The 16,271-nt window shown below is 50.1% G+C and overlaps 1 protein-coding gene across 1 annotated transcript in view; it reads right to left on the reverse strand.

The window, feature by feature from the left end:
- Positions 1-16,271, reverse strand: part of LOC119976360 — a 110,446-nt gene that overhangs the window by 27,097 nt on the left and 67,078 nt on the right. Inside the window, exon 8 of the mRNA XM_038816844.1 lies at positions 6,136-6,265. Coding sequence (XP_038672772.1) covers positions 6,136-6,265 — 130 coding nt within the window. The remainder of the gene's footprint in view (positions 1-6,135; positions 6,266-16,271) is intronic.

Below are 16,271 nucleotides of genomic sequence, written 5' to 3' on the forward strand. Positions count from 1 at the left end.
GGAACTGCGTCAGAAGTGTGGGGTGTGGCAGTGTGAAAGCGCGGGCTTTCCTCTGGTTTCCCGCGCTACGGGACGGGGGGGTGGAGCTTGCGGTGGGGGCGGGGCCTCTACGGGTCTTCTTTCACGCGCTGCAGCAATGCCAAGGAGGTGTGGCAAGAGGGGGATGACTCCCATGCCGGGAGGGGATAGGTTTTGGCGGCAGCTGCCGGGGTCAGCAGAAGTCAGCTGACTCACGGAAGTACCATGGAGGGTGCGTCGCGGCTAGGAGGGATCCTAGCCTGGGGGGAGGCGGGGGGGGGGATACCGGGTTGCTGCTGGAATGACTAGGAAGGAGCCGATGGGGGCCGGGGGGGAAGAGGAGAGGCGCTATCGCCATGGGGAATGGGTCGAGCGGGGTGTGCTGGCCTGGGGCGAACATCTGCCAAGCTATGGCTAGTCGGCGGGGGAGGGGGGCGGGTTGCCCTCTGATCCAGTTGATTACCTGGAACGTGAGGGGGCTGAACGGGCCGGTTAAGAGAACCAGGGTGTTCTCCCATCTAAGGGGGTTGAAGGCGGACGTGGCTATGCTCCAGGAGACCCACCTGAAGGTGGCGGACCAGGTCCGTCTGAGGAAGGGGTGGGTGGGGCAGGTTTATCATTCAGGATTGGACGCGAAGAACCGGGTGGTGGCGATCCTAGTGGGGAAGAGGGTGGCGTTTGAGGCGGCTGAGGTGGTGTCGGACAAGGAGGACAGATATATCATGGTGAGGGGTAGGCTGCAGGGAGAGAAGGTGGTGCTGGTGAACGTATATGCCCCGAATTGGGATGATGCTGGCTTCATGAGGCGATTGTTGGGCCGCATCCCGGACATGGAGGCAGGGGGCCTGATATATCTGCCCTCCTTGTCCGACACTGTTTAACACAGTGCTGGATCCCACACTGGACCGGTCCAGTTCAAGGACGGGTAGGAGACCGGCGGCGGCCAAAGTGCTGAGGGGATACATGGACCAGATGGGAGGGGTGGATCCCTGGAGGTTTGGGAGACCGAGAGCGCGGGAGTATTCCTTTTTCTCTCACGTCCATAGGGTTTATTCCCGGATAGACTTTTTTGTCCTGAGCAGGGGATTGATTCCGAGGGTGCAGGATGCTGAGTACTCGGACATAGCGATTTCGGACCATGCCCCGCACTGGGTTGATCTGGAGATGGGAGAGGCGCGGGACCAGTGCCCGCTTTGGCACCTGGATGTGGGGATGTTGGCAGAGGAGGAGGTGTGTAAGAGGGTTCGGAGAAGCATTGAGGGGTATCTGGATACCAATGATACGGGGGAGGTCCAGGTGGGGATAGTCTGGGAGGCTCTGAAAGCAGTGATCCGGGGGGAGCTGATCTCCATCCGGGCCCACAGGGAAAGGAGGGAGAGGAAGGAGAGGGAGAGGCTGGTGGGAGAGCTTCTGGAGGTGGACAGGAGATATGCGGAGGCACCGGAGGAAGGGTTGCTGGGAGAACGGCGCAGGTTGCAGGCCAATTTTGACTTGTTGACCACCAGAAAGGCAGAGACACAGTGGAGGAGGGCGCAGGGCGCGGTATATGAGTATGGAGAGAAAGCGAGCAGGATGTTGGCGCATCAGCTCCGTAGGCGAGATGCGGCTAGGGAAATTGGGGGAGTGAAGGATGGGGGTGGGAATGTAGTGCAGAAGAGGACAGAAGTAAACGGGGTCTTTAGGGACTTTTACGAGGGATTGTACCAGTCGGAACCTCCGAGGGTGAGAGAGGGGATGGAGAGCTTCATGAACAGGCTATGTTTCCCAAGGGTTCAAGAGAGGCTGGTAGAGGGGCTGGGGGCGCCGATAGAGTTGGAGAAGCTAGTCAGGGGGATCGGGCAAATGCAGTCAGGTAAGGCCCCGGGGCCGGACGGGTCCCCGGCAGAATTTTTACAAAAAATATGCGGACCTGGTGGGTCCCCTGCTGGTGCGAATTTTCAATGAGGCGTGGGGGGGGGGGGGGGGGGGGGGGGGGGGGGGGGTAATTCATGAAGATCAGACAGGATTTGTCAAGGGGCGGCAGCTCAACACGAATGTGCGGAGACTGCTCAATGTTATCATGATGCCGGCAGTGGAGGGGGAGGCTGAGATAGTGGTGGCGCTGGACGCAGAGAAAGCGTTTGATAGAGTTGAGTGGGGGTATCTGTGGGAGGTGATGGAGAGGTTTGGATTTGGGGAGGGATTCATCAAATGGGTGAGGCTGCTTTACCCGGTGCCGATGGCGAGTGTAGTCATAAATGGAAGGAGATCGGAGTATTTTAGGCTCTATCGTGGGACCAGGCAGGGGTGTCCCCTGTCCCCCCTGCTCTTTGCACTGGCGATTGAACCACTGGCCATGGCGTTGAGGGAGTCAGGGAAATGGAGGGGTCTGGTGCGGGGTGGGAGGAGCACCGGGTATCGCTGTATGCGGACGACCTGCTGTTATATGTGGCGGACTCAGAGGGGGGAATGCCGGGGGTGATGGAGCTGTTAGCGGAATTTGGGGGCTTCTCGGGCTATAAGCTAAACTTAGGAAAGAGCGAGGTATTTGTAGTGCACCCGGGAGATCAGGAGGAGGGAATTGGGAGGCTCCCCTTCAGGAGGGCAGTGAAGAGTTTCAGGTACCTGGGGGTGCAGGTGGCCAGGAGTTGGGGGGCTCTTCATAAGCTTAACTTCACCAGACTAGTGGAACAGATGGAGGAGGAATTTAAACGGTGGGACATGGTGCCGCTATCGCTGGCGGGCCGAGTGCAATCCGTCAAAATGACGGTTCTCCCGAGGTTCTTGTTCCTCTTCTAGTGCTTGCCCATCTTTATCCCTAGGGCCTTTTTTAAAAGGGTGACCAGCAGCATCGTGGGATTTGTTTGGGCGCATGGCACCCCGAGGGTGAAGAGGGTCTTCTTGGAGCGGAGTAGAGATGGGGGGGGGCTGGCGTTGCCCAACCTCTCGGGGTACTACTGGGCGGCCAACGTGTCGCTGGTTCGTAAGTGGGTGATGGAGGGGGAGGGGGCAGCATGGAAACGGATGGAGAGAGCGTTCTGTGGGGATACAAGCCTGGGGGCCCTGGTAACGGCGCCGTGGCCGCTCCCTCCCACGAGGTATACCACGAGTCCGGTGGTGGCGGCTACCCTCAAGATTTGGGGGCAGTGGAGGCGACATAGGGGAGAAGTGGGGGGCTCGATGGAGGCTCCGTTAAGGGGGAACCATAGGTTCGTCCCGGGGAACATGGATGGGGGATTTCAGGGATGGTATAGAGCGGGCATTAGACAGCTGAGGGACCTGTTTATCGACGGAAGGTTTGCGACCCTGGGGGAGTTGGAGGAGAAATTTGGGCTCCCGCCGGGAAACATGTTTAGATATCTGCAGGGAAAGGCATTTGCTAGACGGCAGGTGGAGGGATTCCCTGCGCTCTCCGCGAGGGGGGTGAGTGACAGGGTGCTCTCGGGGGTCTGGGGAGGGGAGGGGAAGATATCCGATATCTACAAGGTAATGCAGGAGGTGGAAGAGGCGTCAGTAGAGGAGCTGAAAACGAAGTGGGAGGGGGAACTGGGGGAACAGATCAAAGACGGGACATGGGCTGATGCCCTGGAGAGGGTTAATTCTTCCTCCTCGTGTGCGCGGCTTAGCCTCATCCAATTCAAGATGCTGCATAGGGCCCACATGACTGGGACGAGGATGAGTAGGTTCATTGGGGGTGAAGATAGGTGCGTCAGGTGATCGGGGAGTCCAGCGAACCATGCCCATATGTTCTGGGCATGCCCGGCATTGGAGGAGTTCTGGAAGGGGGTGGCGAGGACGGTGTCAAGGGTGGTGGGATCCAGGGTCAAGCCAGGATGGGGACTCGTGATCTTTGGGGTTGGGGTAGAGCCGGGAGTGCAGGAGGCGAAAGAGGCCGGTGTGCTGGCCTTTGCGTCACTAGTAGCCCGGCGAAGGATTTTGCTACAATGGAAGGACGCGAGGCCCCCAAGCGTGGAGACCTGGATCAATGACATGGCGGGATTTATTAAGCTTGAGAAGGTCAAATTCGCCCTGAGAGGATCGGTGCAAGGGTTCTTTAAACGGTGGCAACCTTTCCTCGACTTTCTGGCTCAACGATAGGGTACAGGGACAGTAGCAGCAGCAACCCGGGAGGGGGGGGGGGGGGGGGGGTGTTATGGGGCTGTTAGTTGCATATTGCTGCTTGTTGCTATACTTGTTGTTATATTTTTATATTTTCTGTAAAAAATTCCAATAAAAATTATTTTTAAAAAAAAAGAATGGAGGCTTGAGGCACTGAGCTCATTTCATAAATAAGAAGGGAGTCACTCTTACCCAGAAGGCAGCAGTGGGAACCAAAGCATGAGCTTCTGAGAGTGCTAGCCAGAACAGATTAACCTGGATCACATCTTCAACTGGGTGAATGTTTGATCAGCATTTAAATACTGCTCTACAATGCAGGTGGTGCATTTGCATCAATTTTCTTTCCTATATCTGAACTAGATGTCAAGCAGCAACTATAATTTTATTCAGGTGGTTAAGGCAGATAATTGTGTTGGTAGCGGAATATATTGTTGTGATGCTTTGTTCATATTTGTGAAGTGGGCATTGAGTCGTTACATGTTCTGTGGACTGTTCTGTGTGATTACAGTCACACACTGCAAAGTTTTCAATTTTCCACGTGCAAGTATCTGCATCTGCTGTGGTTTGTTCAGATGCAGTTCAGGATTGCCGCCGAGCTTCCCAGGAGATCAAAGCCAGTGGAGCTTCTGTGTCAGATCCTTCACTACTATGATTGTGACTTCTTGTGGACTCTATTCTTGAGAATTCCATTTGGCTTGACAAGCTCCAGTCACATTGTCAAAGGTGAAGTGAACAGATCCAAAAGGACTTGAGCAACTTCAAATGGTGTTAGAACCACAGAGAACCATAGAATTACTGCACCGTGGAGGGAGGCCATTTGGGCCATCGAGTCTGCACTGACCCTCCGAAAGATTGCCCGACCCAGACCACTCCTCTGCCCTATCACCGTAACCCCACCTAACCTGCACATCTTTGGACTCTAAGAAGCAATTAGCATAGCCAATCCATCTAATCTTCACATCTTTGGACAGTGGGAGGAAAGCAGAACAGTCGGAGGAAACTCACGCAGACACGGAAAGTGCAAACTTCACAGAGACAGTCACCCAAGGTTGGAATTGAACTTGGGTCCCTGGCTCTGTGAGGCAACAGTGCTAACTTCTGTGCCACCATACTGCCCTGTTGAAGGGTATTGTTGAGATCCTGGTGGATGGGGCAGTCATTGATTTATCTTTGTTCACTGGATTTCCTGGAAGTTTGTGGCATCGCAGCTAATGGATGGGAAGTGATGTGTGGTATCATTGGCGGCCAAGGGGTTGGGGGATGGTGCTATACAGTATCACACTGTAATTGGACGTCAACAAGTTGAGTGTGGCTACTGCTGGTCCTTATTCGAGCATAGTACTCAACCATGGAGTACACAAGCACCATCATATTCATGATGCCATCAAAGTGACACTGGGGAAAGATACATCTAAATGGAGGGTATCCCTATTGGGAAAAAGACGTCATGAGTAAAAATATAGATTTATTATTTTGATTATCAAACACATTTGAAGAGAAAGCATTCCCAACAAAACTTTCTTCTCCTTTATGAAATGAAAATCGCTTATTGTCACGAGTAGGCTTCAAATGAAGTTACTGTGAAAAGCCCCTAGTCGCCACATTCCGGCGCCTGTTCGGGGAGGCTGGTACGGGAATTGAACCGTGCTGCTAGCCTGCCTGGGTCTGCTTTAAAAGCCAACGATTTAGCCCAGTGTGCTAAACCAGCCCTTTAACTATCTCTTTTAAAGGAGGTGAAGCTATGTTTTCTGGGGCTAGTGGTCAATTTTGGCAGGAGTTTTTCCCCCCTGATTTTGAAGAGTTTGCTTCTTCCAAATATGATAAAATTCATTGATCTCAAGCTTATATGGCCCAGTGATAAACATGCAAAGAGCTCAATGATGAAAACATTGAAACTCATAAATTAGATAAATGATCAAAAAGATTCATGATGAACACACTGACATTCAGAGTTAAATACTCCTATGCATATAATTAACATCTCCAGTCAGATTACAGGACAGTTTTGAAAATACTTACTGACACAGCATTTCAGTAAACACCATTGGACCTATTCTGCTTTGGTTTCCTCTCCCATCGATGCCATTATCTGCGAGGTGCAATTTGGATAACAAGGGAGCAATTTGTGGGGGTTTCTTCTTACGTTTCCCTTCAAACATTGAGAAGAAAGATTTTGAAGACCATATGATTTTTCATGTATCTTTATGACAATATTTCATGCTGACAAATACTCCTAACATTCTTAGATGTAGTGGAGTGGGCTTCACGGGTAAAGATAAAATTTGTTTCTACAAATATATAAAACAAAAAAGAGTGGCTAAGGTAAATATTGGTCCTTTAGAGGATGAGAAGGGAGTTTTAATAATGGGAGATGAGGAAATGGCTGAGGAACTGAACAGGTTTTTTGGGTCGGTCTTCACAGTGGAAGACACAAATAACATGCCAGTGACTGATAGAAATGAGGCTATGACAGGTGAGGACCTTGAGAGGATTGTTATCACTAAGGAGGTAGTGATGGGCAGGCTAATGGGGCTAAAGGTAGACAAGTCTCCTGGCCCTGGTGGAACGCATCCCAGAGTGCTAAAAGAGATGGCTAAGGAAATTGCAAATCCACTAGTGATAATTCACCAAAATTCACTAGACTCTGGGGTGGTCCCGGTGGATTGGAAATTAGCAAACGTGACACCACTGTTTAAAAAAGGAGGTAGGCAGAGAGTGAGTAATTATAGGCCAGTGAGCTTAACTTCGGTAGTAGGGAAGATGCTGGAATCTATCATCAAGGAAGAAATAGCGAGGCATCTGGATAGAAATTGTCCCATTGGGCAGACGCAGCATGGGTTCATAAAGGGCAGGTCGTGCCTAACTAATTTAGTGGAATTTTCCGAGGACATTACAAGTGCGGTAGACAACGGGGAGCCAATGGATGTGGCATATCTGGATTTCCAGAAAGCCTTTGACCAGCGGCGTGCAGAGGGGGGGGCCGACGGGGCGCTGGCCCCGGGCAGCGACTGGATGGGGGCAGCACCGCGGTCGGCCCGAGCGCGCCTGCGCACCGCGGTCGGCCCGAGCGCGCCTGCGCACCGCGGTCGGCCCGAGCGCGCCTGCGCACCGCGGTCGGCCCGAGCGCGCCTGCGCACCGCGGTCGCCGCGGTCGGCCCGAGCGCGCCTGCGCACCGCGGTCGGCCCGAGCGCGCCTGCGCACGCGGTCCGCGGTCGGCCCGAGCGCGCCTGCGCACCGCGGTCGGCCCGAGCGCGCCTGCGCACCGCGGTCGGCCCGAGCGCGCCTGCGCACTGCAGAGGCTGGAGAGGGAGCAGAAAGGGCGCGAATTTTCCAGAATGGACGGCATTGCCACCATGGGTGAGTTTTATTTATTCATTTATTTATTTTATTTATTTGATCTATTTTAAAACTCTTCTCTGCACCCTCTCTGTAGCTGTCAACTTTTAAACTGTCGTGCCCAGAATTTGACATTTGGGCCAGGGGCACCCATTTGGGACAGAACCAGTATTTTATAAAAATTCATCATGGCCTCTTAACTTTTGCCCTCTTACCCTTTATACTTAAAGCCCAGGGTCAGCAGGGTGCAGGGGAGATTCTCAGAGACTTGACTGCAAGCTGCTGGAGCTCGGATCTTGAACAGAGCTTTTATATCTGGATTTGGGGACCCTTTATGCACTGGCATAGTGCACAAACAGGCCCCACATGACCAGGGTTTTGTGAAGAAGAAGGGATCTGGAAATGTGTTGACTGTGAAAATTATATTTGTGGAATTGGGTGAAGTAGTTTGATGAGACTTGGTGCTAAAGCTTTAGAGAAATGAAGATGGAATTTGATTTGAAGAAGTTCAACGTTTTGAAGGATATTGTGGCTGAAATGAAAGCGATACGTGCTGAATGAGCTGACCGAAATGTGTGAGATATGTCTTTGTATCTGCTATGTGTAATTTATCGGTCATATTATTGCAATTTTCCTGTTAATTCATGTTTAATTTACGTTGATTTTGGTGTGATTGCTAATATAAAAGTGAAGTCTTGTATATTGGTCTTAGTTGGGTTGTTTGTAGTTGTTTCCACAAGGGTCATAACAGTATTTCCATGACGTTCTGCTCATATCCTTCTCCATGGGGGTTGCAGAGGAGGGAGGCGCAACTTTTGAGACATAACATCTCACCCATTGATTTAGATTTAGAACAGTACAGCACAGAGCAGGCCCTTCGGCCCTCGATGTTGTGCCGAGCAATGATCACCCTACTCAAACTCACGTATCCACCCTATACCCGTAACCCAACAACTCGCCCTTAACCTTACTTTTTAGGACACTACGGGCAATTTAGTATGGCCAATCCACCTAACCCGCACATCTTTGGACTGTGGGAGGAAACCGGAGCACCCGGAGGAAACCCACGCACACACGAGGAGGACGTGCAGACTCCGCACAGACAGTGACCCAGCTGGGAACCAAACCTGGGACCCTGGAGCTGTGAAGCATTGATGCTAACCACTATGCTACCGTGTTGCAAAGCAAAATGACTGAAGAAGAGAACAATATCCCTAGAATTCCAGCGCTAAGGGGAAATTGACTAACTTACAGCGCAATTTAACCTCAGGCAGCCGTCCTATACCTTAGAGATGGCAAAGATAAAGAGGTCAGTGAATAGCTCTAGAACGGGTGCAACTACGTTTTTTATAGGTTTTTTGGTGATATTTAATGAAATATTTACGTGGGATGTAGTAAGAGTGAAGCCTGGATGATCAGAGGACTGCTATGGCATTTAATCTCGGAATAGGAGACATTTATTCCTTAACATGCTAATATTTGAATACAGATACCACTAATTTGCAAGTCTATGATATAAATTGCACAAAATTATCAGTGGAGATGAACAAGAAAGAGAGAAATTAAAAAAGGAATGTTCAGACTTTGCAAATTATTATGACAATGATGTGGTTGCAATTCAGTTATATGACGAAATTATTGATTTTGTGATGCTCCTTCGAGCTGGAGGGACTAGAGTTCCCCCTGATCCTAAAGATGCTCTGGAGTCTTTACTGCAGTATGGGAGGGATGTCTTTCCGACGCTGTGTGTTTCATACAGATTACTGCTTACAATTGCATTTTCAGTCGCAAGCTGTGAAAGGTCATTTTCAAAACTGAAATTAATAAAAACATATCTGAGGTCTTCTATGTCACAGGAGCGACTGACCAACCTGGCTTTAATAAGCATTGAAAAAGAATTTCTCACAGCTGATGTAAAAAATGAAGTAGTTCAGGTGTTTTGTGACAGGAGGTATCATTTGGGGAAAAGAACTTAATAAATTTGATTGATTAATATTAAAATCGAATAAATCAGGGTAGCATGGTGGTTAGCATAAATGCTTCACAGCTCCAGGGTCCCAGGTTCGATTCCCGGCTGGGTCACTGTCTGTGTGGAGTCTGCACGTCCTCCCCCTGTGTGCGTGGGTTTCCTCCGGGTGCTCCGGTTTCCTCCCACAGTCCAAAGATGTGCGGGTTAGGTGGATTGGCCATGCTAAATTGCCCGTAGTGTCCTAATAAAAGTAAGGTTAAGGGGGGGGGTTGTTGGGTTACGGGTATAGGGTGGATACGTGGGTTTGAGTAGGGTGATCATGGCTCAGCACAACATTGAGGGCCGAAGGGCCTGTTCTGTGCTGTACTGTTCTATGTTTAAAGCGTTTATTTCATGTTTCATCTGTGTTTATATATTCAAAATGTTTTCCTTTCTCATAATATTTCTCAGTATATTAGGCCTTATACTTGAGTCTTTGGGGGCATATAATCAAGATTTGCCCCGGGCATCACCAGACCTCTGCACGCCGCTGCCTTTGACAAGGTGCCACACAACAGGTTGCTGCATAAGATAAAGATGCATGGCATTAAGGGTAAAGTAGTTGCATGGATAGAGGATTGGTTAATCAATAGAAAGCAAAGAGTGGGGATTAATGGGTGTTTGAACAGGCCCGAGGGGCCAGATGGCCCACACCTGCTCCTAGTTCTTATGTTCTTATGATCTGGCCTGAAGGCAGTCTTCCCATGCGGAGGTCTCTGGCTAGGCTCGGGACTGTGTCAAAAGACATCAGAATTCATCTCTGCATCCTCCCCAGTTCACCCTCCCACCTAACGTTGTATCATCTGCAAATTTGGAGACAATGGGGGCGATTCTCCAATATGGAGCACAAGTGTTTGCGCCGTCGTGAACGCCGGTGAAACCGGGCCCGGGTACAACCGATTCGGGGGCCAGAACAGCGCTGGAGCAGTCCACGCCACTCCAGCCTCCCGTCCCGGCGCCAAATGGGCGCCATGGCAACACACGCATGCGCAGTTGGGCCGCGCCAACTCGCACATGCGCAGGGGACTTCTTCAGCGCGCCGGCCCCGACTTAACATGGCATCGGTGTTCAGGGGCCGGCCGTGCTCGAAAATGGGGGGGGGGGGGGGGGGGGGGCGAGGCCGGCCCACCAATTAGTGGGCCCCGTTCACTGGCCAGACCCCATCGGAGGCCCCCCCCGCCCCCCGGTGAAGGAGCCCCCCTCCCCCCCCAGGCCGCCTCCTGAGCGTTCCCACAGAGTTCCCGCCGGCAGCGACCAGGGGTGAACGGCGCCGCGGGACTCTGTCAGATCCGCGCGGCCGCTCGGCCCATCCGGCTGGAGAATCGGCAGCCCTGCCTATTCCAGCGGCCGGCGCCACGCCAAATACGCCGCCGCTAATTCTCCGCACCTCAGAGAACCGCACATGGGCGGCGTGGCGCAGTTGCGGCGATTCTCTGGCCCGGCGTGGGGCTCGGAGAACCGCCCCCAATACATTTAGTTGCCTTGTCCAAATCATTCATGTATAATATGAATATTTGGGGTCCAAGCACAGATCCTCGCGGTACCCCGTAAGTCACTGTCTGCCAATCAGAAAAAGACCCATTTATTCCAACTCTTTGCTTTCTGTCAACTAACCAGCTTTCTATCTATCTTAAGACACTACCCGCAATCCCATGCACTAATAATTTGCTACCTGAGACCTTGTCAAAAGCTAGATCAAAGTCTAAATAAACCACCTCTACCGGTTATCCCTGGTCAACTCTACTAGTTACATCTTCAAAGAATTCCAGTAGATTTGCCGAGCATGATTAATTTTTTGAAAATCCATGCTGACTTTGTCTCATTATACCACTGCTGACCAAATGCTCTAGTATGGAATCCTTGATAATGTACTCCAGTAACTTCCCTACTACTGACTTATAATTCCCTGCTTCCTCTCTGCTTCCATTTTTGAATAGTGGGCTTACATTAGCTACTCTCCAAACTGTAGGAAACATTCTAGAGTCCAAAGAATTTTGAAAAATGACCACGAACAGATCTACTATTTCTAGGACCACTTCCTTAAGTATTCTGGGATGAATATTATCTGCCTTCAATCCCATTAATTTCCCAAAAAACATTTCTCTACTAATACTGATTTTCTTCAGCTCCTCACTAAAACTTGTGTTTCTCAGAATGTCCGGTACATTATTCATATCTTCCTTTGTGAAGACAGAAGCAAAGTACAAATTTAGTTCCCCAGCCATTCCTTTGTCCCCGTTATGAATTCCCCTGTTTCTGACAGTAAGGGGCCTACATTCGTTTTTATCAACCTTTTTCTCTTTACGTACCTACAGAAACTTTTACAGTCAATTTGTATGTTCCCCACTAACTTACTTTCATACTCTAATTCCCCTTCTTAATCAATCCCTTGGTCCGCATTTGCTGAATCTTAAACTGCTCCCAATCCTCAGGCTCTTTCTCACTAGGTTTTATGCTTCTTCTTGCAATCTTTTAAAAAATATATTTTTATTAACACATTTCCCAATATGGGGCTGGATTCTCCATTTAGGAGACTAAGTTCCCACGCCGGTGTGAAAACGGTGGTGTTTTATGGCAGGAAAATGGCACAAAACGGCCACCGATTCCCTGCTGGCAGGGAGGCAGCATAGAGCTCCCAGCTCCAGCTGCCTATACGGCCACGATGTGGGCAGGGAGGACCCATGAGACAAGTCCCACTGAATAGATGCAATTAGCTGTGGAAAATTGGCCCAGTATAGTTGTTTAAAGAAATGGGTAATTACAGCACCCAGATAAACCCTGAAGGGGACCACCTGAATGAGAAGTTAGCCGGGGAGAGATATCCAGCTTTGAAACAAATAGCAGCACATCATCAGCACAAAGCGTGATCTTATGCTGCTTTTCCTCCCACTGCGCAGTCCAAAAACCAAAGGTTCCATTGAAGAGCCTCCTCCAGAGGTTGTATTGCCAATGCGAACAACGCAGGTGATAAGGGGCACCCCTGCCTGGTCTCTCTCAGAGACCCTGCCTGGTCTCGCTCAGAGACCCTGCCTGGTCTCTCTCAGAGACCCTGCCTGGTCTCTCTCAGAGACCCTGCCTGGTCTCTCTCAGAGACCCAGCCTGGTCTCTCTCAGAGACCCTGCCTGGTCTCTCTCAGAGACCCTGCCTGGTCTCTCTCAGAGACCCTGCCTGGTCTCGCTCAGAGACCCTGCCTGGTCTCTCTCAGAGACCCTGCCTGGTCTCTCAGAGACCCTGCCTGGTCTCTCTCAGAGACCCAGCCTGGTCTCTCTCAGAGACCCTGCCTGGTCTCTCTCAGAGACCCTGCCTGGTCTCTCTCAGAGACCCTGCCTGGTCTCTCTCAGAGACCCTGCCTGGTCTCTCTCAGAGACCCTGCCTCGTCTCTCTCAGAGATCCTGCCTGGTCTCTCAGAGACCCTGCCTGGTCTCTCTCAGAGACCCTGCTTGGTCTCTCTCAGAGACCCTGCCTGGTCTCTCTCAGAGACCCTGCCTGGTCTCTCTCAGAGACCCTGCCTGGTCTCTCAGAGACCCTGCCTGGTCTCTCTCAGAAGGCCAAAACTCTCAGATCTATAAGCATTCGTACTCACTGCCGCCAAGAGCCTATGATACAGCACCTGCATCCACTTAACATATTCCTCCCACCCCAAATCTCCGCAAAGTATAAACCATGTAGTTCCATTCCACCCGGTCAAAAGCTTTCACTGTGTCCAAGGAAATCACTAACTCATCTGACGCCCGCTTTTGAAAGACTTGGATAACATTCAGTAACCGCCTGACATTATTGCAAGAATTCCGACCCTTTATGAACCCAGCCTCATCCTCCTGGATGATCAACGGGAGAATTCCCTCTGAAGGATGTGCCAACACTTTGGACAATAATTTCAAATCCACATTCAGAAGCGAGTTTGGCCTTTAGGACACTCCTCTGGGTTCTTGCCTGCCTTCAAAATCAAAGAAATGTTCACTTTCCTGAGTGACTGTGATGGAAGACCGGAATCAAACGACTGACCGTACATACCAATTAACGGATTTATTAGCAAGTCCTTAAATCTCCTGAAAAGCTCACACCCTAAACCTTCCGGTCCAGGCACCTTCCCCGGTTCGAGCCCACTAATGACCACGGCCACCTCCCTTTTAGAGATAGGAGTATTTAGGACCACCTTTGATCTTCTGATGCTGTAGGAAGCTCGCGGTAAGAAAATAAGTGTTCCATGCATGTCAGTATGTCTCCCAACTGGCCTATCTTATATAACTTAGGGTAAAAATTTCTAAATGCCTTATTAATGTCCACAATTTTAATTAACCTATTACCCCTGGAATCACGTACAGAAGGGACAAGAATCGTCCCTTTTCTTAGTCGGCCTATTCCCGAACTCATACAATTTTTGCCTCGCAAACTTTAAATTCTTCTCAGCCTGCTGGGTGTGCAACGAATCAAGCTCCACCCGAGGCGCGTTATTCCCCCTAAACAATTGCCATTTGAGGTTCCTCCCATACTCCTCCGCGGCATGGTAGTACAGTGGGAAGCACAGTTGCCTCCAGCTCCAGGGTCCCGGGTTCAATTCTGGCCTCAGGTCACTTTCTGTGTGGAGTCTGAACATTCTCCCCGTGTGTCTGCGTGGGTTTCCTCCGGGTGCTCCGGTTTCCTCCCACAGTCCAAAGATGTGTAGGTTAGGTGAATTGACCATGCTTCATTGCCCTCAGAGTCAAAAGAAAAAGGTTAGGTGGAGTTACTGGGTTATGGGGATAGGGTGGAGATGTGGGCTTACGTAGTGTGCCCTTTCAAAGGGCCAGTGCAGACTCGATGGGCTGAATGGCCTTCTTCTGCACTATACATTCTATGATTCTATGATTCAGGCAGCCTAACCGGCAACTACGCCTTTTGTTCACTGTACAAGAAATGACCATTGCCCTAGCATGAGCCTTGCAGGTCTCCCATAAAATGGAGGGGATCACATCAGAAAAAGACTTGACTGAGTAAAAAATCTCATACTCCTTCTTAAAATGTGTAGTAAAGGGGGAGGGGTGTGGTGGCCTTCAAGTAAAAACTCAAGAAAAACAGGAGCGTGGTCAGCGATCACAATGCCACTTATAGAATAGGGGGATATTAAATGTAGGATTGCTCTAGGTATGAAGGAAACACATTCTGCGCAAACACATTCTTCCTCATGTCCCCTCTACACCTTCTGCCACTTATCCTGAATCTATGTCCCTGGGCTGTAGAATTCTCTGCTGAGGGAAACAATTTAATCCTGTCCACTCTATCTCTTCCCCTCATAATTTTGTACACCCCAATTAAATCAGCCCTCAGCCTTCTCTATTCCAAGGAAAATAACCTCAACCTATTCAATCTCTCCTCATAGTCTTGTCAACATTCTTGTAAACTTCCTTTGCACTTTCTTCCAAAGCGATTATGTCCTTCCTCTAATGTGGTGACCAGAACTGCGACAATGCACTATTCAATCAGTCGTAATCTTATTCAATGGCGGAGTAGGCTCGAGGGGTTGAATGGCCTCATGTGTGTACGTTCCCTTATGTACGCATTCAAGTGTGTTACTTGACATAGCTTTGCAACTGCACCAGGAAGGTTTTTTTGCAGTTGCCTTCATGTTAGACGGGGTCCACTTGAATATCCACAACAAGGTGTGGTTAACAAAAAGTACACAGACACCATCGACCCATGCACTATCCAAGAATGTCGGGACAACAGGAAAGGAGCAAAATTCTTCCTCTACATTCCAGCATATCCAGCAATACCACAGGCATGAATTAGATTAAGCCACAGCATAGCTGCAATTTTAAATCAGTGTTGTCATAATAGATCGAAGCAAGGCAGAAATTCATCTGCACCTCTGTCGAATTTCATGCAAAGAGGAACATGGCAGAGAAAAAGCACCTGGTGTTTTGTTATCAGAAACACTGCTGCCTGTGCTTCACCTACAGGCACAGAGCCATTTTGCATGTTAGCCGAGTTAGTATTCTGAAAGATCCCATAGAATCATAGAATTTACAGTGCAGAAGGAGGCCATTCGGCCCATCGAGTCTGCACAGGCCCTTGGAAAGAGCACCCTACTTAAGCCCCACACCTCCACCCTATCCCCGTAACCCAGTAACCCCGGCTAACATTTTTGGACACTAAGGGCAGTTTAGCATAGCCAGTCCATCTAACCTGCTCATTTTTGGACTGTGGGAGGAAACCGGAGCACCCGGAATAAACCCACGCAGACACGGGGAGAACGTGCAGACTTTGCCCAGACAGTGACACAAGCCGGGAATCGAACCTGGGACCCTGGAGCTGTGAAACAACAGTGCTAACCACTGTGCTACCGTGCTGCCCTCAATGAAGTTACTGTGAAATCCCTTCATCGCCACATTCCGGCGTCTGTTCAGGTACACAGAGGGAGAATTCAGAATGTCCAATTCACTGACAGCACGTTTTTCTGGACCTGTGGGAGGAAACCTGAGCACCCGGAGGAAACACACGCAGACACGGGAAGAACGTGCAGACTCTGCACAGACAGTGACCCAAGCCGGGAATTGAACCTGTGGCCCTGGCGCTGTGAAGCAACAGTACTAACCAATGTGCTATCATGCTGTCCAGATGCCGGTAGAACAAGAGAAATCAACTGAAATGTAAAAGTGATGGGGTTCAAAATTTAATTGCCGAAGGGAGCATTATGCTTCTGCTGTACAGTAGGCTCTTTCAAAGTTCATCCAAATTAAAATATATTAAATGCAAACAAAAAATGTACACAAGAGATTTATTTTCTCCTGTTTTTTATTTATTACCGCCTCTGGTTCATCTGTCTTTGAT

The sequence above is a fragment of the Scyliorhinus canicula genome, chromosome 13 (assembly GCF_902713615.1).
Source record: "Scyliorhinus canicula chromosome 13, sScyCan1.1, whole genome shotgun sequence".
Lineage (NCBI taxonomy): Eukaryota > Metazoa > Chordata > Chondrichthyes > Carcharhiniformes > Scyliorhinidae > Scyliorhinus > Scyliorhinus canicula.